Here is a 26,218-nt window from a genome sequence, read left to right as displayed (position 1 = left end):
GGAAATGGCCCTTTGGCCACTAAGACCATGATGCCAATCCAAACTAAACCCATCTGCTGGTATATGTTCTACACCTCTCCATTCCTTGCCTGCTCATGTTCTTGCTTAAATGCTTCTGCAATGTTCCTATTGCATCTGTTTCCACAACTTTCCCTGGTAGCAAACTTCAGGCACCTACAACTCTCAGTTTTAAAAACCTTGCATTTCAAGCTTCCTTTAAACCTCCCCCTGCTCATCTCAAAGCTACGCCATTTAGAATTTGACATTTTCACACTGAGAAAAAGACTCCAACTTCTACCCTATCTAACCTTATCAAAATTTTGGATATTTCCATTTGGTCACCCCTCAGCCTCCAATATTTCAGAGGAAACACTCCAAGTTTGTCCAGTCTTTCCTTATAGTTAATCCAGGCACTATCCTGATGAACTACTTCTGCATCCCCTCCACAACCTTACTGTGTCCCTTCTTCCGGCTCCAGTTGCAAATTCCCTTCTTTCCTTTGTGAATGGTTCTACCCTCCAGTCATTACTCTCATTTTAACACCTTGGGATGCTCATAAATCCTACTCAATAAAACATTTCATGGGCCATTTTGGCTCTCAGTCCCGGTTTAAGTTACCTCCTGTTTACTCAAAGGCCCTGGGCAATTTCCGGTTTGCAAATGTTACATATGAACCCTTATTTCCTTTTTGAATAAATGTGCAACATCTCATGATCCAAAGGTTTCTGAACCTTGCCATCCTTGTCTTTCTTCCTCAATGGAACATAGTAGACCTGAATTCTTACCAGCTAGACTCCAAACAACACACAACTTTCACTGTCAAATGTTGACTTGCGCAGTAATAACCACTTCCAATCTGCTCTCCCCAGTTCCTGCATAATACCACTGTAATTAGCTTTTCATCAATATAGCACTTTCCCCGTAGATCTTATCCTTAAATTTAATCACCACTGTTCCCAAAATGCACTCCCACTGAATCACCGATCACCTAACCAGCCTCATTTCCTAATATCAAGTCTGGTATCGTGTATCCCACAGGGCAAGGTTCTGACTTTTGGTACAATAAATAATACTAACTACAGAAATAAAAGAGAACATTCTGACTTATGTTATTTAAAACGGTTGAACACCTCTTTTGTTTTACCCTCCTACACAATTTTGGACATAAAAATTATCAAGTCTATACAAGAACACAAGAGATAGCAGAAATCGGCGCTCTTTTTGCCTGCTCTGCCATCGAATAAGATGTTTGATATTTTAAACACACTGCTATTCTTTTGCATTCAATCCAAACTCCTTGATTCTCTTACTAACTAATGATCTATTAACATCCATCTTGAAAATATTAATTAACTGAAAAACTCACAGCCCTTTGGATGAAGGAATTTCTTCTTACCTCAATCCTGAATGATGGCCCCTTGACTGTAACCTGTTTCTATACACCTCAGCCAAAGAAAATATATTTCATCATTTTCAATCCCATTTATTTCTCTAACACCAGTGTTGTTTTTGCTAATGCTAATTTCTTCCAGTATCTCACTCACTCTATACCTAGTGCACTCACTATTCTTTCAAATATTCTGCATCTTCCACAAAGACAAATGCAAACATCTGTGAATGATTCTGGAATTGACTTATCTCACATCTCATATCATCCAAGTAAGATTCATTAAAACATGAAACCAAAATCCACAGCGTGTGTGAACAAAGCCCTTCCATGAGCAGAGAGTTTAAAACTTATACCAATTGTGGTAATGTCACTTCAGCAATATTAAATGTACAATTTTCACATCGCTGAACTTTTCTTTCCCTCCCAATAAAGCAACAGTGCTTGTACAAGCACCTTTTAAACTGAGAATACCTGAATTGCAAAACAAAAACATAAGTGTTTGCAAGCAGGTTTATAATGAGAAAATTATTGTGCTGGTGACAAAGATGGTGAAACAGCTCTTCTCTGAAAAAGTGGCATTTTAAAATTATGTACTCTCAATTAATGAAAAGGACATTACTATTAAACAGGATGAAAGCTCTTTTTAATCAACTAAAATGAGCCAATTAAAACTGAAATTAGTCACTCAGATGACAGCCTAATGAAAGCTGGTCACAGAACAAATTGTCCAAAATTCCAAGAAAAAAAACATCAAGCTCACTTAACAAATTAAGAACGGTTGGTAGGATCGGAAAGAAAAAAATAACACTGTGGCCAACACCTTTTGTTAAGAAAAGTAACCACGAGGACATTGAATGAAATAGAATAGCCTCTTTTTCTCGCACCGAACATGTTTGTGCTTAATACTGGCAAATAATAATTAGACAGCATCAGTGTCGTGAACAGAATGTACTGTCAAAGTTCAGTAAACTGCTCACTTGAACCGAGTTTCTGTGCTGTTTTCAAATACCTCCTCGGACCCAATACTGAAGAGCTGTCGATTTCAGCGTCCATCAGCTGGCAACATTTACGAAGGCTACGCTCTCGGCACTGACTTCAATGCGTTTTTGCCCATCACCCCAATCCCTGAACCTTCACCTTCTAGTTGTGAGCACCCCACCCCTTTTCACCAGCCCCGCAAAGGGCCATCAACACCAGAGGCCTTTTCCCCGTTCCCAAGTGTAAAGAGCCGTGTACTCCACTGTAGCCCGTGTAGAATCTCCATGACTCCTATAACCCACCGACCCGGAAACAACCTCTCTCCCACCCCCATCTTAAGGCCACAGCAGACCCTGATCACCCCGGACTGCAGCAACTTCACAGGGCGACATTTTCAATTCTTGGCGCCAGGTCTATAAAGGCCAGTTAATTTCTACATCGAGCCGGCAGAGAGAGAGAGAGGGAAGGTGGCCAGGTCCTCACCCGGCTACTGGCACCCGGAGGTGGACGGATCTCCGGTGCCGGGCACGGTCCATAGGCCTCAGTGTTTACTTATTTCTCGCTTCTGCAAGCAGCCAGACAAGGAACTGTGCAAATAGGGCCAGCAGACATCAATTTGCATCTATTGCTTCCATTCTATCTCTTAAAATTAAAAATAAGTACCTGGGTGAGCACTGGGGTTTAATAAAGACAATTCTCTGTAGTCCCCACTACCAGGACGACGCCATGTCTAACAGACGTAATCAACGGATAACCGATCCAACCCAAGCCGAATGAAAGAAAATCGTTCCTGATTCATCGATTCGCGGACACGCGCTTCTCGTTCGAGTTGTTTCAGTGCATGACGCTGCTGGGAAGTTTACAACTATTTCTGATTTACCTCAATTAGCAATGCTGCTGAGTTGAAGTACAATGAGATTTTATTTCAAGTATTGTGAAGAAAAATTCATGTCGATACGGGGATACAAGTTTAAATTGTTTCCTCTATGAAAGATGAATACACTGTCCAAAAAATCTTGAGCACTTGAACGTGGAAAACACAAAAAGTGGCAAATAACTTCCGAGAAACTTTATTGCATATTGCACAGCTGAAACCGTTAATTGAGCGGCGTATTTGGAAGTACCATAATAACGATTTCATGCGTTGCGAATAAGTATTTTTGTTTGCTCTTCTTCGACTGTAGAATGGCTGAATGTAGCTTTCCGGAGTTAGCATTGACTTTTAGAAAGGACGAAATATCAGGCTGGCATTCGTAATTAAGAGACTTAACTAACCGCAACTATATTCAGATTTCCTCACTATTGTCGCTGATTATAATAGGGGGATTATTATATTTAAATACGACAGCGGCAACGTTTAAAATTCTGAACAAATGGAAAAATATATTGACGCGGAGAATTTGATTTAACGCTATAGTTTATGTAAATATATCTAACCGCCAACTTGTAAATTATTTGAAATAATACTCTATAAACAATCCAAGTGTTTATGTACATTTAAAAGAATTAAATGAAACAATAAGGAAACTTAAGAGTACAATTTCCACCAAATTCGGAAAGCATTTTAGTTCACTCAAAAGGTGTAGCAAATAGATTATCATAAGAGACTTCCTCACCGCACTCCGGCCCGAAACACGCACACGCAGCAAGTGACAAATGCCAATCGATCATAATTTGGTTTGTTTTGTGAATCAATTTGTTTCTTGGATACCTTCAGAGGAATCTGGGCGAATATATGAAAAGTTCCTTGAAAGTTAAGAAAATTGAATAGTAATGTTATTTTCTTTCTCGTAATATATTGCATATTTTAAATAAATCCAAGCTCTGTGAATGTCTAAGTATTTTTGTTACTGTGACTCGGGAAAAATCATTAAATTTTCCGACAGTCTGTGTAATCATACATTCAGCAACATCGTGGACTGTTTGATTTATCATTTGGTGTAGCAAGCAAAGAGTTGAATGCTATTTGAGAAGAGTCAGTAGATTATTGCCATTATATACCTATAAGAGTAAAATACACCGAAAATGCGCTATTCTGTTTCAATTGTAATAAAACATCTCCCTGTAAACGTAGTATCCTTGAAATTTAAATTTTAATTATTAGGCGTTGAACTAATAAGAAATGTTTATGCATTTTGTCAAAACGTGGGAAATGTAGTGCGATATGCTGTGATGACGGATAAAATGTAGTATTTTGTTCACTTGTGCTTGAGGTTTCATTTTCAAGTTAAATATATTCAAAAATTAATCTAATCTTGGATTAAGTGCACTTCTCCCCAAGAAGTTTCACAAAATATTTTTTGCATGCAATCCTAATATATTTTGAAAATAAACATAACTCTTGTAAAGTGCAATAAATATGAATTTGAATCATAGCTGAGATAAAGCAGCTGAAGAGAGATAAGAGTTACAGTCTAGTTACAATTTATAACCATTCGATGTATTTACAGTTCAGTATCTACACGGTAGCCTTAGTAATATTAATTTGATTAACAATATGTGGTAAATTGTATGTAATCTATTTAAATGATGAATATTAATTATCTTCCCGGAAAATTCATGTGAAGTGTAATCTTAAACGATAGTAAAATATTTTTGAACAGACGGCACTGCTGAAGGTGCAGATCAAATTACAGACTGAGTAAAACATGGACACCATTCACTGTGCTTATGTGAAAATGCTACATCAAAGTAACATGGATTACTTACGTTAAGCAATTTAACGTATTTTAAAATGCCATTTCAATGTTTTGCATATATGAATATATTTATTTTCGTTGACGATCTAATTTACATGCCGCCGAATTATATATTCTTTTTCACCATAAAAGTATGAGGTATAAAGTTCCTCCTATAAATAGGAAGAAATGGGGATATAGGGTAAACAACAACGTATAAAGCCACTTGCTGGCGGATGCTAGAATTAGATTGCAAGGAACAAAACTATGCGTGAGCGATTCTCTCAAAAAATATACATCAGGCATAATAAAGTGTCTTTTATTCACACGGTGCCACGTACCATATCGGCCGTAAATGGTTAAAACATCCACGAGGAAAACCACAGAGGTGACTTAAGTGACGCATTAATTTTCTTTTTGCCTGGTTCTTTTTGGAAGAATAATATGGTCATATAGTAAATTTAAATGATTTAAAATGCAAATTTACATCTAAAGCAAGTTGACCATCAAAACGTCTGTAAATCATTTCAACCAATTAGAACACCATTCAAGTGGAGAACAGATTAACAAATATTTCACAATTTACCATCAGCAAAATATGTATGTGTATTTATCATATTAAATTTGTAAATGATCTGTTGAAATATTAAATATTATGTGAGCTGTAAATACTATTTTGATTTACCTTAAGCAAATCAAAAAGTTTACCTGATTTTAGCGTGTTTTGGTGTTTAAAGCCGCTTGTTTTTGGGGACGATCCAGTCACCACGCTCTCCGATGTGTCATTCTTTTTGGCCACACCCCGGTGCCATCCCAGCTCCCCCGTGTTTAGCTAAGTAATAACAATAGCAGTAATACTCGCTAATTAAATTAATTACGAATGCTTGTCAGTGGTGGATTAATGGCCAATAGCAGACGCTAGGTATGAGTTGCAGCCCAGGGGCTGATGATAACTCTGTTCCAGGAGTGGGGACACATCAAGAGTACAAGGGGAGGTAATTGCTGAGTACAAGGGGCGCAGCTGGGCAAGCATTGCAAAGTATAAATAGTCTGACTTCAATAGCGCATCAGTATTAGATCTACATCTCCGAGCAAGCCGAATTCTGGAAGATCGGGTTTGCATTTCAACTCCAAGACGACATACCACAGAGAAATATTGTACGGTTAATGTATTGGAGAGAATAAAAGAAAGACAGGGTCATATTCTTCAGAGCAGCAATGGAAGAACTTACAGCTTTTGTTTCGAAGTCTTTTGATCAAAAAGTGAAAGAAAGGAAGGATGGGATCACGTACAGAGAAGTTCTTGAGAGCGGGCCTGTGCGAGCTCGAGAGCCGGGGCTGAGTGAAGGAAGCCGGGATGAAGTAATCAGCGCACAGCGTGGGGTGTCTCGATCCCCAAGTAGCGAACCAGAGATCGGGCCAGAGAGACCGCGGGACAGCGGCACTCCGAAATTAACTGATTCGGGTAAACAAACCTTAACATTTCAGAGATACCATCGCGACTTCGTATGACCTGCGTGGCACAATATCAATATTAGATTGGTTTATTTTGTGATAATTTCAGTAATATCATTCTAGTTTCGAAAATCAAAGGATATAAGCACATTTAGAACAAACTACCGAATGCTGTCAATTGTACTATTAAGTTAGCAGCTTTGCATAACTCAGGTGCAGTAAATCATAGTCACTTTATAATAAGGGCGACTAATTACTACATAATCAATGATTTTTAAAAAGTGGAAATTGCACATCGATAAGGGACACGAAATGTGTCCCGGATAATACTGCGAGGATGTTTACCGAGGATTCGGTGACGCAAGGAGTTCAATCAATTTTAATTGTGCTGTAAAACTTAACAGCTTCTGCTGGTTTCTGATTTTAAAAGAACGTGCCTTTTCCCTTAGTATCAGTTTTAAACCGGCAGGATTTGCTGAGATTGAAAATAACGTAATGGACGTGTTTTAAAAGGCACATTCAAAGCCAGTTGCAGTAGTTTGCTATTTATAGCCGTTTAGCCATAGGTAGATGACAGTGATGGAACTGATCTTAATATGTTTCCAATGACACGGTTGCTAAGTTTTGTTTTATTTGCCGAGATCAGAACACAATTCCAGAGCATCGTTCAGTAATGGTTTTACTGTTAGTTATCTATGATGCCATTTTAAAGGTTAATTCTTTGCAAACACACAACTATTCGCAACACTTTGCAGCCTATATTTCACAGAATATTGTAGTATTGCCTTGCCTCAAACTATTAAATGGTCGGTTGCATATGATTTCAGCAGTGGAGATTTTGAATCACTCGCCTCACTAAGTATAATCGTTTCTTTAATCACTTTGCAGCCTTTCCTTTGATACATTTATTTACGATAATGAATGAGACTCCAATTGTTAAATAAAACGAGTTCGCCCTCTTTCATACAGTAAACGTAAGGTGCAGATAACGTGTTCAATCAGCATTCATACTGGTGCAAAGCCGATTTTCTTTTCTCTTTTCATCTGTATTTGCAATAAATTGTAACAAAAAACGAACCATTTAATCTGTCTCGTGTAGCGTAGATGTTTTCACGCTTCAACGTTGACGATGATGCTTGACACAATTCATTTTCGGGACTTTTTATGTACACTTGTATTTGATTGCATTGACTTGTTCATTAAAAAATGAATTTAACAAAAGAAATGTATTGCGCATTCGCAAGACAATTAAAATAATGACACTTGTCTAAGTTTCCAGAGTTCACGCTATTACATTGTACTTGGTACACAGTAACCATTAATGAGTTGTATTTCTTATTCGTTACAAACAAATCGAGCCGCTAAAATGCGAACAACTGGGGAATTCTAACAAAGGTTCTTCTAACTCAAAGTATTCTGGTTTGAAAATGTAGGTATTGTCCTAAATATAAAAGACTTTGAACACTGCCTATGTGTCTAATTTGGTCAGGCTGCCCGTTCTGTCATTAACCGAGTGCCTGAGCCCGCTGTCTGTTGCATCTCCGTTACTATATAAAAAAATCTAGTCTAAATTCGAAATATTTGGAAGCTCCGCCACTAAATGTTTATTAATTATATTTAGTACAACCTAACAGTTCAGCTACTCAAACTTGGTCCTTTGTTATCACACGCATGTTACAGCACCTGAATATTCCTGATAGATAATGGGCGAATGAGCGAGCAGAATTTTAAAAAGAGCAAATACAGTACACTGTGAATTTGTATCATGGCTAATTTAGAATATTCAACATATTTGAATTATGCGTTCTTTCTGTGCAGTGGCACAATTTTCTGAATCAAATTGTTTAAAAGCGATACAGAGCGTAAATACTGAAAGGTGTTGGCTATTGTTATATCCTGACACAATCGGATCGACGCCACTGAATATTGAAGTTTATCATTATGCGAGTCGCCGACTAAGAAAATTATGAAAGTAAGAATCATTTTGAGAGGTCGTAATCATCTTGAATTAAAAAGAGCTTTTATTCACAAACGCAGGGCTTCCAGCTATTAAATGTTGTTTCGTTATGGTGGGATAAACGTACGCGCTCCAATGACAAGTTCGCTGGCAAGGGCAGAAGTTAAATTACGTTTACCATTAATTGTACCTTGTATTATTATAATGGTCGAGATTCGAACTGATTGTTATGGCGGTGTTAACTTTTTAGAGATATTCGTTTCAAACTTTCTTATCGATTACTATATCTATCGATAAATGTGGCAAAACACACCAGTAATTATCGCGTGCAATGGTCATTTGTAGGAAGTGGCGACATTAAAGAGAAAAAAGAAGACACCAAACCAGCGGAAGAGGAGGCGCAGACAAAAATTAAGCAACGGCGAAGTCGGACTAACTTCACACTGGAACAGCTAAATGAGCTCGAGAGGTTGTTCGATGAGACTCATTATCCGGATGCATTTATGAGGGAAGAGCTGAGCCAGAGGCTGGGGCTCTCAGAAGCCAGGGTACAAGTAAGACAAATATTCCCTATTTACACACCCTTCTGCTATTTTAGAATATAGCAAATATCGGTTTAATTTGGCACCAAAATGCTTTAATATGTTGAGTGATTTCATTATCTATGTTAAAACACACTTGCACTTCTGCGATAAATAAACACTGTTCTAAGGCACTCGGGTTTACGTGCAAAGGAAACAAATTAGGCAACTGCACAACAACAGGCTCAGGGCATAAAGGAGATGATTTATGTTTACATAAGTAGTCCTTCAGATGTCGACGCTGCATACGGCTATGATGAATTAAATAGGTTTGCGTCGTAAGAACTGATATTTAATTTACTAGAAGTTTCAGAGAAGTTGTGGTTGATAGGCCAGCGGCAGCGGCAGCTGCCATTGGGAAATTACTTACAGCATGCGCCCTCTGTTACAGTACCATCTGCATCAAGCTATATAGTATTCTTATGGGGGGTTCCAGCTTGTAATACGATAACGAGGTAAACTTAGCAGCAACTTGACCTGAACAAATCGACCAGTGTTCAAAAACCATCAAACAGACCTGCAAAAGGGGGGAGGGGGGTGGGGAGGAGATAGCTGCCTCAAGAACGTTCGAAGAGTGAAGAAATCATTGCTAGTATGATTATTTGCGTACTCCTTGAAATGGCTTCTCTGCATATAATAACATTTACTTAACAGATTTCCATTGACTCGAGTTCATTAAAACGATTTCTCAATATCGCGTCATAAATGGTGATGAAACATAATTAATGTTTTTAGTAGCAGCAATACCAAGTAGCTTAGTGCCACGAACATTTCAATTAAATTATTTATTCGGACTTTTACAGAGAACTGCACTGGCCAATTCGACTCGACTCAGGACTGTCTATCATGCACATTATAAATACAAGGCAGCAAGTGGCATATTTTTATACGAATTTAAAACAATTTTTCTATGTCCTTCAAAGTACACAACTTGTTTTTACTTTTACACAATGGCAGCTGTCGGCTTGTAGCAATTTTTAAAAACGGCTTTCGCGTCATTTATTCCCATTCTCTTGAACAGCTCTGGTCGTTACTATAACATTTTGTTGCATTGTAACATCTATATTACACCTGAAGTTCTCATCAATTTCATTGACTATATGACCATCCTTTGTTCTCAGAGACAATTAAATTCTATTTTAATTTACAATTAAAGAACTTGAGAAATAATGTAAATTAGATTTTTTTTCAGTCAGTCGTTCTTGAAGAACCGAAGAATACTAACTTTAGTTGCTACAAAAGGTCAACAATTGGATTTCCATTGTCCAAATTCTGATGATATTTTAGTCACAGACTACAGAATGTTGTATCGATTATGAGTCACTCCAACAAAGTATAGTGAAAGCTTTTCAGAAGATTGAATATTTGTTATATGCATCAAACTGTGTTTGATTTCATTATCGTTATTAAATCCGCAAGTTAAACACAACAATAGTATTTTTTTAAAGGCCACGTCTAAGTGCTATTCGACATAACGTAAAATTGGCTTCACAATTCCAAATGCACATAAGTTTTGTTTTTCTGCCCATGAATGCTTCTGGGAAACTTGTTCATGTGGTGCTACGTCCAGATAAAATGATTTCGGTATAGTACATGCATTATTTAACACCAGACTTTCATCCGAGAATTGAAAACCAGCTTAACATATTAATGCGGTATTTATTGTATGGGTTTTAATGTTTCCTTTGTGAGCGTATGTTGCCTCGCTATAATAAACAAAAGAATAAACACTGTATTTTATATACTTCTTGAATAATACCAATTACCAGGTATCAGTTTTATTCATTATCAGGAAGGCATTTTTTTTCTTGCGGGTACTTATTTTGGTCTACTAATAAGTAAAATCTTATTAGAAGGAGCTCTTTGCTTAAACGTCAAGTCCTTTGTCGTTTTGGTGTTAGTTATCACGGGGTTGTACTTGGTTCTTATGATATTATAACCTTTACTAGAGATAGGGCATAAAATATTTTGTCGAACCAATAAATATTAAGGAACAGACAATTTAATATGTTTTCGATTGGTTGCATATCTTCTGCCACCCCCCCGCCCCACCCCCGCCGAAGATATTGCCATGCATCGTGTATGTAAGAGTCAGATAATTAAAATAAACGAGGTCAATCACATTAATAATTAATAAGTCCGACGGGATATAGCATCGAATAGTTGTCAGTTTGAACAATATAACTCCTACATCTGAGATGCAGCTGCCAATCATTGCCATACAATTACTTCATTTTTGCCCTATAGGTATGGTTTCAGAACAGAAGAGCAAAATGTCGAAAACAAGAGAATCAACTTCATAAAGGTATGCATGTTAAATTACAGAATCTTAATCATTGCTAATATTCTGACACGTGCGGTTCAATGCATTGTTGTAAACTTCACGTGTACAATGTCTCCAACCAAGTTTACTCTGATGCATTTCTGTCCGTACGCTGGGTCAGTGGGTGGTTGGGATCGTGAGAACAAAACCAGTGAATGTTGCCACTGTTCATTCATTATTCATGTGTTAAGAAACATGGATTTAAGCAAAATTATAACGCTAATTTCAACATAATAATGGGATCGTTGTACGAAAATTTGCACAAACTAATTAAGAGCTATCGGGCCCTCTTGTGAGGCAAAAACGTACATTGATTGGAGTTTCCTGCTATAGGTGTGCTTATTGGAACCGCTAGTCAGTTTGAAGCTTGTCGAGTCGCACCATACGTTAACGTGGGAGCTTTGAGGATGCCATTTCAACAGGCAAGTAATAGTACTCACTTCGAACTGCATAAGACAATCGTACGTGATATATAAGTTGTTTTGTAGATTGCTTATACTCCTTGTATGATACTTGTTTTGAAAGTAAAATACCATTGGATACAGGTAATTTTAAAGCTATGATCATTATAATGTTCCAGAACAACTTTTCATATCATTGCTAAGATTACATAATTAGCAGGCGACGTCACTGGTTTCAATTGGGCGTGGTTTCAGAGGCGAATAACCGTTGAGGGTAGGAAAAATCTATAGATTTTTCGAGCTAGTTGAATATTTTAGCAGCTAAACTAGTTACGGTTGATTATTACTGAACAGCCCTTATCGTGTTCTGCCATTTTATCTGTAAGTACTGCTAATACTGCGACATGGATCGGTGTTCCTCAGGGCTTTCAATGACCAACATGTCATTCCATTCTTCATTTGCCCGACTTGGAGAAAGAATTCCCAGGTCGAAGAACAACATGTTGCTTGCCATTTGTCTGATTTATTTACTAGAATATAAATGGCAGCATATTTCGCAGTAACCCCCTGTACAATATCTATTTTCACTATACCTGAATATTTCAAAGTTTTATCCATTGCATTAAAACATCTTAAACACACACGGCAGATAATATTCCAATATTAGCTCAGTTTACTTCCAAGCCACCATTAATTTGTTTGGATGTGTACAATTTTCTCTCCGCCCACAAGCAGATTGATCTTCGCCCTCACTGCCGATATTGGCTGAGCTCCTCGCCCGATGTGACATTTTCGAGTCAAACTGCGCATGTATTCACGATGGCATTGACTGTATGGGCTTAATTCCTCAACAACATCCAGATATTTTCAATTAGAATTTGCTCAGTAGAAATAGAAATTTGAATCGTGTCCCAACTCGATTTTACCGAAAGTTGGCTCCTGCTGATCTATTTCTTTGTACTTTCTCACTTCGCCCTGCAGTATTGATTTAGTAAGCGTTCGTATTTCCACACGATTCTCCGTGCACTCGACCTACATATCTAGCTATTCGAATAGTAGTCCTCAATCGAGTTTGACAGACTATTTTCCAAATGTTCCACTGCAATTCTCCAGCAATTGTAAAACTTATATTCTAATGCTAATTTGGAGATGAGTTAAATCGAACTGAAGTAGGTATAATCTATCAAAGTTCTTGCTGGAATAGAATATGTTCTTCCATTCTTTCGTGAAGTATTGAGACAAGTTTGATAAGTTCAACGGGCTTGAATTTCCTCAGCTATCTGTTATGATTAAACTTCATCTTAAAGCATTCCTGGGTAACAGTTTACTCCTCCCTCCTCCAATAACGATATTTTTATACAAGACCATTAAGCATCGACTGATTTTCACAATCGTGAAAATGGAAGCGAAACATTTTCCTGCACATCTGCCTGAAGTTGTTACAATAGCAGAAATTAATCTTTTGTTTTTAACCAATTTCTCATTAAATATCTCCGCATAGCCAGGTGCGTTTAAGTAAGAGCCTTCCGTAACTCATTGCTGCATTTAAACCGTTATTTAAAGATAAAATATTCCTTATTCTTGGACAAATTGAGATCATTGCATTGCAATGAATTGGGTATTTTCCGTAACTGGTCATTTCCCAATATTGGCCCTTGAATATTGTCGGCTGGTGGAACAATTGTCAACAGGAACATTCTTTTTTACTCTCTATTTGATTAGTTCTGAGGTGTGAAAATCATGTAACTGTCATATGTCTAATTTGGTCACAATGTAAAGTCCTTATTTTCGCAGTTACCAAGTATTCAAGTGTGAAGGGATCTAATAGTTTTAGGACTATTTTCAGAGCCTTCACACATCTGGATTGCGAAACTTTGTTGAGAAACTATAACCTCAGTAGGTGACCAACATTATTTAACCATTCATTTCCCTTCTTATCCATTGATTAATGTCTAACACCTTTGGGAATATTTTCATTTCTTCAATGGATATTTATTGACAACTATGATGTCTGTAATTGATATTTCAATAGGCTTCTACTTCATTATTTTTTCAGGAGAATCATTGCAACATGACGCCATTGTCCTTTCAAGTCCAAGCGCAATTGCAGTTGGATAGCGTGGCGCACGCGCATCACCACCTCCATCCGCACCTGGCGGCACATGCTCCCTACATGATGTTCCCGCCGCCGCCCTTCGGTTTGCCCCTGGCCACCTTGGCAGAATCTGCTACCGTGGTGGCAGCGGCAGCCGCGGCCAAAACCACGAGTAAAAACTCCAGCATCGCAGACTTGAGACTCAAAGCAAAAAAACACGCCGCAGCACTAGGTCTGTGATCTCAAAAGCAATTTTCAAGTATAAAGACAAAACCTCCAAAGGAGGAACGACGCGCAGCTGGAAAAAAAGTTCGGAAGTGAGCTTTCTGCGAATTCATTTTAGCACAAATTTACTTGATATCCATGGAGGCTGGCCTCTCGTAGAATGGAAATCCTGACGCTTACTTTTGCTTCCAATACACTACTGGAACATTACACAATCGTGGTAATTGGATTTCGTGACTGTATGAGTGAACCATTTATGAGAGTCAAGAGTGAACAATCAAATGAAGTGCAAAGAATTACACTTGCATGTATATTTATACTATTTTCAATGACGCCTATGTCCTTTAAATCAGAATTGCACTTGGTTTATGTTGGGTAGGACACATTTGTTTATGTAAGTGTGAAGAAAATAATTTCAGAGAGTTTCATTTTAGAATTTTCCAATGTACTATTTTCTTGTCCTTACAATAACTGAAATAACGGACAACAATAACAATTCTATCTAGATGTCTATTTGTTTTAGATCAAAAGATATAAATTATGTATCATACATTTTACCGTAAACACATGTAGTTTAAACCCTACGATTAAGGTACGGTCCTTTGTGTAAAACAGTTGTTAATACACGAACAAAGTTTTATTTTGGTTAAATTGTGTATGACTGATAGACTGTCAGTATTTAATTTTATTTCATATGTGTTATTATTCATAAATATTTCTCTTGTGCTGTTGTGGGAATTCATTTCACATAGATATTTATGGAATATGTTTCTTTGAAGTGTTGGTTTCATTGAAACCATGATTCACAAGGGACAGCAGAATTTGAAGAGCTCATTGCAAAGGGATATTACTCAGAGTAATCATGTCCTTTCCCGCCATCATGATAGAGACCGGAGGTAAAGATGTATTTCAGTTCATAGATGCTGCGCCATTCTTGGATTATTTATAATAAAGAGAACAGACTATTTGTACAAGTGTTCTACGATGACTCTAAAAAAGAAAGAAAAACCTCTATTGTACAGTTCTACGGTTTAATGTCATTGCAATTAATCTGAATGAATTAGATTCAAGAAAATCAGACGATATCGATCAGATTTTGCATATATTGCAACGAGTGCCAAGTCAGAATGAAATGCTTTTATATATTTAATTAAAATATGTTGAAGTCGCCATTGTTTTTTTTTCTTTCACACTTTTCTTACTTCTGTTACCAAATTATGATTTGCGTGCAATATCAGTGGATTCTGCATTTGTTTTTGATTTGTTTTTGAGAACATTTCAAACATTGTTGCAGGGTCAGTAATAAGATTTGCTTTATTAAAACTGCTGTAGCAAACATAGAACAGGATTTTCAAGTATTTGCAACTCTTGGATACAAGGGTCAGGAAAATACAACGAGTTGAAAATTTCTTCAGTGATGCAGATGAAAGGTTTCCTTGTTTAAGTGTTTAGCAGTGGCAAATCAGAATATTCTAATAATTGTGTATTTTTTGTTTTTGACTAACATTTTCGAAATTAATATGCAGCTCAAAGCTTCTGAAGGGTAGGCGCGTAAAAAAATAAAATCAGTCTATCCAACTCGTCTCAAATTAAATAAGAAAGGAAAGCATTTATTCCACATAAAGATGTGCAGGACCAATACACTTCAATACTAGTGCTCGCTGGGACAAGAGTGGCATATTTTAACGACTATAATTTTACGTCATAAACGTTTGTACTAATTAATTTAAAAACTAGAAACTTACTTTTTCTCTCTCACCACATTATGATTAATGAATCAAATCTACAATTGGATTAATTTGTGAGAATAATAAATAAAGGTTCCTTAAAAATTGAACAAAATGTTACGAGGCATTATTAGCATTCCAAGACAAATATTTCTTAAATCTAATTTCGAGAAGTTTATTAGGGGGAAAAAAAACTCCTGTATCAGTTACTTCAACATCAGCCTTCAGATAACAATAAATTCTAACGCTGGAAAATTACGATATATTAGTATTGAGATCCACTTGTAAACTCATTTTCAGCTGCCACTGAGTTTTCTTTTGAGGTGACAAATACCACGGGTATGGACACACCTGTGCTTGAACAGAACTGCCTAGCGATTTGATTTGATCCTGTGTTGCTGTGTCCTATCAGGTGGAGCGACCTAAGGCGGGCACGTGTTTGATACACCGCTGTACAGTCTGATGCCATGAGGACCTTGGGTTTCCAAAGTAATTTTGCAGCTGCGTTTTCTAAAGAGTTTTGTTAGAATCAAACGACCTAGCCGACTCCAATGAGGAGCAGAAACGGCGCGAGCAGCAACACATTCACCTGGGCAACGAGAGCTCTCGATTCCAGAAGCCTCGGCGGGAGGAGGTTGCAGCAGCTGGAAGGGCAAAGCCACTGGAGGGCCTTCGAGCTGGACGGAGCAGCTGGCACGTCTGGTAAGAAATTCTACACCGACTGTATGCTCGTATGGGGCCTCCCTGCAACTGACCCCGGTTCTGTCGTTCTGAGGGTGTACTTAACTCCTCGGCTCAATCCATCTAGGTTAATTGTTGCCTGTTGTTTGAAGTTGCCATGACGCCGAATTGGCTGTCATACTCCGCAGCCAGTGAGCCATTTCTAATTTCGTGAAATGGGCGATAATCGACTAACGTAGTTCCGACAAGTTGATTGTTCATTTTCCTCCACGGATGCTGCCGGACCGGCCGGGTTTCTGTAGCATTTTCTGTCCTCCATACGGGGTCGATGCATTTGTTCCTCATTTATACCTATGCTGCCCCTCGTCAGTTGGCAGAGAGTGATTAGTATAATTGCAATTATAATACAAGACACGTTGGAGATGTAGAACACCTCTCTTTTATTTAAATAAATCATGGCGGCAAGGCCAGAATTTCTTGCATATTGCAGTAATTTCGGTCTCAGTGATCCAGGTAAGGTGTTTCCGGCGTTGCTTGGCGCCGAGTAGCGGACTGTGTGGATGAAAACTTTGTAAATACCCCGCCACGGGGTGGACCAGGAACGATGGTTTTGTATGTAGGAACACACACGATGCTGTGAGGAACTCAACAGGTCAGACGACATATTCGGAGGTAAATGAACAGTCCGAATCGTCAACTATTCGTTCCCCTCCATAGATGCTGCCTGACCTGCTGAGCTCCTCCAGGTTTCCATCATCTGCAGTCTCCCCTGTGTCTTGTTTTTTGTCTGTAATAATCGTAATGTCGTCAGAGTGGTGGAAACTAAAGTCTTGTCGGTGTTGCTGAGTACTTCTTAATGAGTTGTGAAAACTTAAGAGATTGTTTTTTATTGCAGATGTGACGCACTGCATTCATGATATGGCAGTGGAAGAGCGAAAAGCTACTTTGAGAGGTTGATGGCGATCATATGCTTAATGCTGGGCGGTTTGTAACCCTTTATTGCTGTTGCACACTTCGGGACAAATAAAGAATATTCCAATGGACTCTTAGACGTGATTTTCAGGAAGTTTAACGAAGTGGAGTGACTGTGTGGTACCGCTGCTGTAAACCAATCGGTACAATTCAATCCACTTTAAACTTCTTAATAAATGGTGAAGCCCAACCGCCCCCAAAGTTAAAGACCGGGGACTCAGTCCACTATAAGTATCATTAGCATCAGTATCTTGTTGGAAATGGGTTAAATTAATTGCCATTTATTAGTTCAGACTTGATGATCCCCAGGTATTGCAGTGTATGAACAGAGACAGGTCTTGCACCATGACCTGAACACCAGACAATACCATTGCAGTACCCAGAATGACTTTGGGTTGAATATAAAGTATAGCAATGGATTTTAGGTGAATCCAAAGCATTGTCTTGAGGGATTTTGGCAGTGAATCACTGGAGTGTGTTATGTAGCACCTAACTTGATATGATCTCAACCATTGAAGATTTTTCCCAATTCACCTATTTATTTCCTTGGTACTGTACACAATTAAATATTGAAATATGACATTGACAACCATTCCTAATTACATTCAGCTGGAATTCTTTTAAGAAAGGTTGTGGTTAAGTTTGGAGCTGAGTGATAGCATAGAAACCAGGTATACCATTAGTGACCCAATACCAATCAGCCCATCATCCTTTGTTTTGTGAGCAAGACAAGCCTGATTGCAATACTGATTGGTAAGTAGCATATAACTACTTGAACTGCGTGACAAGGAGCATAAGTCATGAAAACTACACCTAGAATGATACTAAATCCTTAGCTACAACACATCCTGCTAAATCTTGGTAAAACTTGGCTTGGCTCATTAGTTGAAGACTGACATCTATGTTAACGGATATCTCAGGAAGAGCTGGAAAAGGATAATTTATTTGGCTTTTCATATGATGAGCTGATAACATGAGATTATTAGTTATTTTCACTTGAAAAATATGTTAGTTATTTAGACATTTTGTGTAATTGTAATTGGTCTCACACTGGAAAGAACAGCTGACTGGTTAAGTAACAGGTAATTAGGTGAGAAAATATTTTAAGATCTGTATTAGAAATGATGGGGTTGTGGGAGGAGCAAAACGGGTTATAAAGCATATGCTAATGGATTAGTTGTGTATTCCAGAACACACACGGGAGGAGGTGGGTTCTGAAAGGGGTGAATCTGCTGGTCATTTCATACCTGCCTGATTTTGTTGCAGAGATGTGTAAATTTCATGTTAATTCTATGAATGTGATTTCCTGCTGGGCAAAATAAGTTAACATTCCACTTCCCTCTCCAGACCATGCATCCAGTGGGATGCTGGATCATTATTTCTTTTGATTTGTTTACAAATATTATGAGTATTCCTCTTTTGCTGTGGAACAGAACATTTGCCATCTACAAAATATAAATTGATGTATAAAATGTTGTTTGCTTTACTATATTTAGGTTTTTAAAATGTTTGAATTGAAATTGGAACATTTGATCTATTGTAGCTAAATTTAAGAAAATTTGCAACATTGAGATATCCAGATCAGCATGCATAAATAAAATAAAATGGAACTGCTTTTTTACAGGTTTATTATCTTTGATATAAAATTCTATACATGTTAGAAGAAATTATTTTGCTTAGTAATGTTTGTGTCTGTTTGAGAGGAAGGTACTTGATATATTTCAAATTTAAGGCTATGAACAGTTGAAGAGGAATGTGGTGGAGGAAATCATGTTTTTCTGACTCAGTTATAGGAGATTTGTGTTCTTGATTCTAATATTCTGTAGTTCTCAGAGCAGGGAAAGCCAAGTTTTAAAAAAATTGATGAAGATCATTTCTAAAATACATTCTGAACTCTAATGCATCTGGGTTAAGATTTAGTGCGAAATTTGTACTTTCCCCATTGAAAAGATACAGCTCTCTACCCTTTGTCCCTACCACCTTCTGTCTCTTCATTAGTCCAGAGTTCCATCCAAATCTCCATCCTCTCATTGCTTAACATTTTTACTGGTGTGAGCACTATTTCCTGCACTCATTGTTCTAGGCTGTCTCCAGATATGCATTCCTGTTTATTTTCTTTCTCTTCCTTGCGATCTTAGTCATCTCTGAGATCATTCAGATTTTACCACTGACTCAGATTCATGAACTGACCTCTCCCGGATCACCTGAGTTTAATGAGCAGACTTACTTGGCTGTGTGCTTTGAATGTGCTTGCATGCTGGAATTAGAATCACAGAGAGATTCGTCACCAGGAACACCCATTGACACTATGAAGCATATTATCTTATTATCCCTACATTCTTATCAACTCACCCCAGATTCTGCAATTCACCAGCACACAAGGGACAACATACAGTGGCTCAACGACTTGCCACCCTGCATATGCTAGGAAACAGGAGCATTAGAGGAAACCCATGCACTCTCAGAGAGAAAGTTCAAACTGCGTACAGATAACACTCTGGTTCAGGATTGAACCAGGGCCTCTGGTGATGTGAAGCAGTAGCTATGTTACCTATGCCACTATCCCATCCCTAGTTGAGTCACATTTGAGTCTGACTGTTGATAATTATTATTCAATATGGAAAAAAGTTACTGTGATCAGGAAAGCTTGACAACCATTGACAGAGCAGACTATCTGTTGAAAGCTTATTTGATTTCTCAAGATCATATGATAGGCAGCAAATTGTTGTTTGGAATTATTAAGAAGCAATCTTTGATCCTCCTCTCGGGATTGTTTTTGAAAATTAAATATATAATTACTTTTAAAACAGTGTTAAGTGTGCTGATATTGGACATTTATCATGCTTCCTTCATTCAATATCATATATTGCATTATTGGTGCTATTACCTCATTGATTTTTCCCATCACTGCTATTTTCCCTCATTAGCTGCTCACGCCTTAGTGGTTCAGATCCATGCATGAGGATTTGATAGGGAAGGGAATTTTCAAGTGCTAAATCATATCTTGAAGAGAAAGATTCTAAAGTGCTGTTTCTGCAGTTGGGTTGAGGCCTGGGAGGGCTTTATTCTAGACACCAAAAGATTCGTTAGAGTAAAATAATTAAAACTGATTTTAAAAATCTTTAAGGTAATAAATGTAGAGCTGAAACCAATGCTGATATACAGATATATATTAATATAAACATTGAAGAAGAATAGCCGTCTCAGTTTTGGATTTTGATAAAGTAATCTCCTAATCCACATTTCCTTGTTTTTTACTGCCCATTATGCAGATAGCGTATTAGGCAACAATGAAATTCTTTTGTTATTCCAGTTTCCGTAAAAAATTTCTTTAACCAGCCAGGATTGTTAGCCCTGAGCTAAACCCCTGAACCTGGAGGAGAGGTGGACCAGTGGCCTATACTCTTTGACCTGCTTGGCATGGATTACCCAGCCAAGAGCCAAAGCATATGGCCCTGACTCCAGCCAGCTTTGCTTTTTGGATCACTGAGGCACGCAAGCCTCCAAACCACAACAGGGTTATGGGCTTCTTGAATGACATTTCCTTACATAGCAGCATAATTTATAACCTGCTTCACAATTATTTTCCTGACGTTTATTAATGATTTTGTTCACCTTGATAATTTGAAAAGTATTGGCTGCAACTTTTATATAACGTATTATTTTAGAAAATGTATTGAAAGCACTCCTATTATTTTCAGAGATGAACTATTTCAGACTTTTTCAGAAAATCTGCGTTTCTAAAATAAAGTTGGCTGCTCAAATCTTCTTCTCAGAAGGCAATGTTTTCAACACTTTTAACTTAAAAAGATGAATACAATATCTCCTTGCCAACATTAAATAACACCAGCTTTAGTTAGGAATCCCTCAGTTTCACATACATGTGCCTATCTCTAACAAGAGTAAATTCAAACAATTTCAAATTGCTCTGTTCCTGTACCAGTTCTTCAAAAGAGCATTTTTTGAAATGACAGTTAGTGCTGGTTAGAGACCTCAGTGCATGAGTACCACAGTGTTACAACAGGGTGTGAGAAAAGTTTTAGTTTAAAAAGGATTTCTGAAGATTGCCTCCACAATGGCCCTTCCATCAACATGTCATACACGGCTTCTAAGTGTACCATAAACTAGCTTTACTGGGCATTCCCCTTAAGAATTTGGACATGTCCTGGGTCTTAGTATTGACTCCATGACCTATTTTGATTTTACAGGATGCCAGTTTCTCTTTGGACTGTGAGAGGAAAACTGGACGATCCGGAGGACACTCATGCATTCCACAGGGATAATGTACAGAGACTCCTTATAGAATGATGCCAGAATTGACCTCTGAACTCCAGAATGGCCCGACATATAATAGTGTTGCCCTAACCGCTATGCTACCATGGCACTGGTAGAGGCAATAGATAATAAATGATACATAATTTTTTGATGATATAAATGGTACTTTTTAACAGTCAGACAGGAATAGAAACTGTGTTCTTTGGAAAACTGTAGAACTGAATATCTGTTTTAATGCAACTTGTAATTTGATTTTTCTTTCAAGATACATAGATTATTTTTCTCTGTATAAAATTAATGTAAATACTGTTTCAGGCAGGGCTATTTTTAAAGCATCTGGTAATTTTTTAAATACCATTAAAATTTTTCATTCTTTATAGCCATGGGATAAACTACTGTATGTGATAAAATGGCATTAATGTTATCCACGGTTGGAAATTTTGAGACTGACTTGGGACATACATCTCTCTGGACTGTGTATTTACTATTTGCACAATCCCTACACTCTTTGATACACTTAATATTCAAATATCTCTTAATATTAGTTCCAAATATGCTCATAACTGAACCTCTACAATGCTTGTAAGTAGAGAATTTCCAAAGATCCACTATTGCTTTGGTGAAGAAATTTCTGCTTTTGTCTGACTTGACTGTCTGACCCTTTATCTTGAAGTTGTGATTTCTGATTAATGACACGCCAGCCAGGGAAAACGTCAACACATGTCTTAAGAATTTTGTTTTAGTGGAATCATCTCTCATTCTTCTAAACTCCACTGAGTATGGTGGAGACACAGAAACTGTTTTCTGCCCTATTGAGTGCAGACCTAGTCTGCGGAATCAGTCTGTAAGTTTTGGAAGTTAAACTAATGAAGCTTAATTGCTTTATATCTGTCACAACTATATCCTTCCTGAGGTAAAAAAGCTGAAAAATGATATATGATAAATAGATAATGAACACCTGGGGTTTACTACCATTTATGTTCTTCTAACTCAAAAATGTTCTATTTATTGTTGTACTCTTTTCTTTTGTCTGTTATCCAGTTCTTGCTCCACAGGTTCAATTCTTACTCCAACCCTATACATTCTAATTCTGTTGTGTGCCTCTAATCAAAAAAAGAACTATTGTGTTAAAAACACCCCAAGAACTGGTTTCTTCTAATTGCAATCTTATATTGATGTAGATTTATTAATCACGATTTCCATTTAATATCTGCTATATGTTGACTCTGTCCGATCCTATTATTACCAGAGCACCCTGCCATAATTTCCTGAATAGTAGTTTCTATTACTTTTCCCATTGTTGATGTCATGCTAATGGGGTTATGATTCCCTGTTTTCTTTGTTTCTCTTCTTTCTTTAAAGTGAGGTCACACCTACAAGTTTCCAGTTGGTGGGAACTGTTCCAGAATCCAAAGCCACCACTTTCAAACTATTGAATACAGGCAATCAGATCCTGGGATTTGGTTTTCAGTATTGTCAATTTTTCTAGTTATTTTTACTCTAACTAATTTCTTTGGATTCCTCTTTTGACCTGTTATTTTCCATGGTTTTAGGGTGGTTATGTTTAATTTCAATACCATTTCTCTTTTCCTTGGTTTAATTTCTCTTGTCTCAGTCTGTGAGAGATCCCAATTAACCTTAGTCAATTTTTTTCTATTTACTTATCCATAGAATCTCTTAAAATGTTTTCCTCTGGTTTAGTCTTGTATTCTTTAGCACTTTCCTCATTAATTTCTTGGTTTCTTTTCATTGAAATCTGAAAGTTCACATTCCACAGGTGTACTGCTCTTATTAGCAACATTATAAGCTTTTTCTTTTGATCTAATACTGTATTTAACTTCTCTTCATGTTACATCAATGCATCTTGGTGCAGTATAATACTTCTGCTGATATTTCCTCCCAAATGGAACGTTCAGCCATTTGCAAACCACCCCATCTAGTGGACTACCTGAAGACTGGTAGTGCACATTTTTGGGGTATATCCCTGTTTAAAAAAATAACTTTTCGTTATTGTTTTCAATTTCTTACCATTTCACAATCATAATTGTACTAATTTGAGGAATGCTTAGCAGATATCAGGAACTTTTGAAACATATTTTGAAATTCTTTCTGATGCTATCTGATGCACCAACAACTGACAAACCTTTTTTTTTATTAATCATTGAGAACTGAGTCATGAAAGAGCCTTTGGGGTGAGTATTTCTGAGCAAAAATGTGGGTATAGTGTACAAACTAAATTGCTTCTGAAAAATTCCCAAACATGCCTATTTAATGACAGTTTGATCACTTAGCTAGTGTCACCAGAACATATTACATACTACCAAATGATGTCCTTACCCTTAGTCCCTTCTCTCTGCCTTGTCCTTCCAAGCTATGTTGCAAGGTTTTCTGTGCACATTTATTTTTGCTGATTCTTATCAACTGGAGATTATCAGTTGTAATACCTTTTTGGAAATATAAAACTTATAAGAAGGATGCATTCAAATATTATTATCTGCCAGTTCAAATGGAAGAATGTAATCATTGTAAACACTTCTTCAGAGGATTCCTTTCTGTGTAAGTTAAACATAGACATTTAAACCACACAGAAATACTTACTTAGCAAGATGTGAGTACAATAATTTTGTGTGGTTATCTATGTGTTGGAGGGGGGGCGGTAATAGAATATATTGAAAATTTGCTGCACACCAGTTTGCTTTAGGTACCTATTAAGTATATTGCATAGCAGGGCACTTGGTCTGTATTACTTAGTCACTTCTGAGAGTTACTTAATTTTGCTGCCTCAAACTACTATTTGTGAACATGAAAACTTTTAAGCCTCAAAGCTGTGAATTAAAATATGATACTGGAGAGGTGAAGGAAATGGCAGGTGAACTGAATAAGTGTTTTGCATCAGTCTTCACTGCAGAAGATACCAGCGACATGCCAGAACATCACCTGGACTAGATGGACTACACCCCAGTGTTTTGAAGAAGCTAGCTGAAGAGATTGTGGAGGCATTAGTAATGATTGTTCAAGAATCACTAGATTCTGGAATGGTTCCAGAGGACTAAAAATGTCCAAATATCACTGCCCTCTATAAGAAGGTAAAAGATAGGAAATTATAAGCCAATTAGCTTGACTTCAGTAATTGGTATGATGTTAGAGATTATTGGTAAGGAAGAGGTTTCGGGGTACTTGGAGACACATGATAAATAGTCCGAAGTCAGAATTGTTTCCTTAAGGGGAAATTTTGCCAGACCAATCTGTTGGAATTCTTTGAGGATATAACAGACAGAATAGAGAAAGATCAAAGACAAGTGCAGAAATAGGCCATTTGCCTCATCAAGTCTGCTCTACCATTCCAAAGGAGTGTCAGCATGGATTTTCAGAAGGTCTTTGGCAAGGTGCCACACATGAAGCTGATAAACAAGATAAGATCCGATGGTATTACAAGAAAGATACGAGCATGGTCAAAAGATTGGCTGGCTGGCAGAGGCAGAAAATGGGAATAAAGGGGGCCTTTTCTGGTTGGTTGATCAGTGGTAGAGAGAGTCAGTATCTTTAAATTTCTTGGTATTATCATTTTGGAGGACCTCCCCAGGGCCCAGCAAATGTGAAATTATAAAGGAAGCATGGCAGTGCCTCTACTTCCAAAGGAGTTTGTGAAGATTTGGCATGTTAGCAAAACTCTGGCAAACTTCTATAGATGTGTGATGTTGTTGATTGGCTGCATCACAGCCAAGTATGGAAACACCAATGCCCTTAAATGGAAAATCCTACAGAAAGTAGTGGATAGAGCCCAGTCCACCATGTGTAAAACCCTCCTCATCAGTGAGCACGTTTACATGAAACATTGTCGCAGGAAAGCCACAAACATCACCCGGGCCCCCGCCACCCAGGACATGCACTTTTATCACTGCTGTCATCAGGACTCACACCACCAGGTTCAAGAACATTTATTGGCCCTCAACCATTAGGCAGTTGAACCAAAGAGGATAACTATACTCAACATCACTTGTCCCATTATTGAAATATTCCCACAACCTATGGACTCACTTTCAGGGACTCTTTATCTCAAGTTCTCAATATTTATTGCTTATTTATTTATTATTACTATTATTTATTTCTTTTTGTATTTGCGCAGCTTGTTGTCTTTTGTACACTGGTTGAACACCCAAGTTGATGTGGTCTTTCATTAATTCTATTATGCTTATTATTGTATTATACATTTATTGAGTATGCCTGCAAGAAAATGAATCGCAAGGTTGTATATGTTGATATATATGTACTTTGATAATAAATTTACTTTGACTTTGGTTTCTGGTGACTAGTGATGTTTCGCATGGGTCAGTGTTGAGTCCACCACTTTTTATGTTATATGTTAGTGAACTGGATGACAGATTTGATAGCTTTGTGACCAGGTTTGTGGATGATACAAAGATAGGTGGAGGTGCAGGCTGCGTTGAGGAAGAAGGGATTGTGCAGAAGGACTTGGTCA

General features: G+C 37.5%; 2 protein-coding genes and 1 long non-coding RNA gene across 5 annotated transcripts in view; 2 read left to right on the top strand and 1 right to left on the bottom strand.

The window, feature by feature from the left end:
- rsrc1 (arginine/serine-rich coiled-coil 1) overlaps positions 1 to 3,160 on the bottom strand; it is a 384,446-nt gene extending 381,286 nt beyond the window's left edge. Inside the window, exon 1 of one of the 2 annotated variants that reach the window (XM_073040974.1) lies at positions 3,032 to 3,160. The gene's annotated coding sequence lies outside the window, so the exon portion shown is untranslated. The remainder of the gene's footprint in view (positions 1 to 3,031) is intronic. The other variant, XM_073040975.1, reaches the window with a different exon arrangement.
- A 2,747-nt stretch (positions 3,161 to 5,907) lies between these two features.
- Positions 5,908 to 15,243, top strand: shox2 (shox homeobox 2). 2 transcript variants are annotated; one of them, XM_073038574.1, is made up of 5 exons: positions 5,908 to 6,511; positions 8,804 to 9,006; positions 11,287 to 11,344; positions 11,696 to 11,784; positions 13,820 to 15,243. In XM_073038574.1, the coding sequence occupies exons 1-5, from the start codon at positions 6,265 to 6,267 to the stop codon at positions 14,096 to 14,098; spliced, it is 876 nt and encodes a 291-aa protein (XP_072894675.1). In that variant the 5' UTR covers positions 5,908 to 6,264; the 3' UTR covers positions 14,099 to 15,243. The 2 variants fall into 2 exon arrangements, with proteins under 2 accessions (XP_072894675.1, XP_072894667.1); XM_073038566.1 differs by having other exon boundaries at positions 8,804 to 9,012.
- A 1,030-nt stretch (positions 15,244 to 16,273) lies between these two features.
- On the top strand, positions 16,274 to 17,532 carry LOC140724074 (uncharacterized). Its single transcript, XR_012098033.1, has 2 exons — positions 16,274 to 16,512; positions 17,387 to 17,532. It is a non-coding gene; the product is annotated as an uncharacterized lncRNA (long non-coding RNA).
- Positions 17,533 to 26,218: the final 8,686 nt, after the last annotated feature.

This window comes from Hemitrygon akajei, chromosome 3, assembly GCF_048418815.1.
Source record: "Hemitrygon akajei chromosome 3, sHemAka1.3, whole genome shotgun sequence".
NCBI classification, from domain to species: Eukaryota; Metazoa; Chordata; class Chondrichthyes; order Myliobatiformes; family Dasyatidae; genus Hemitrygon; species Hemitrygon akajei.
This window is presented reverse-complemented; position numbering and strand designations above follow the sequence as displayed.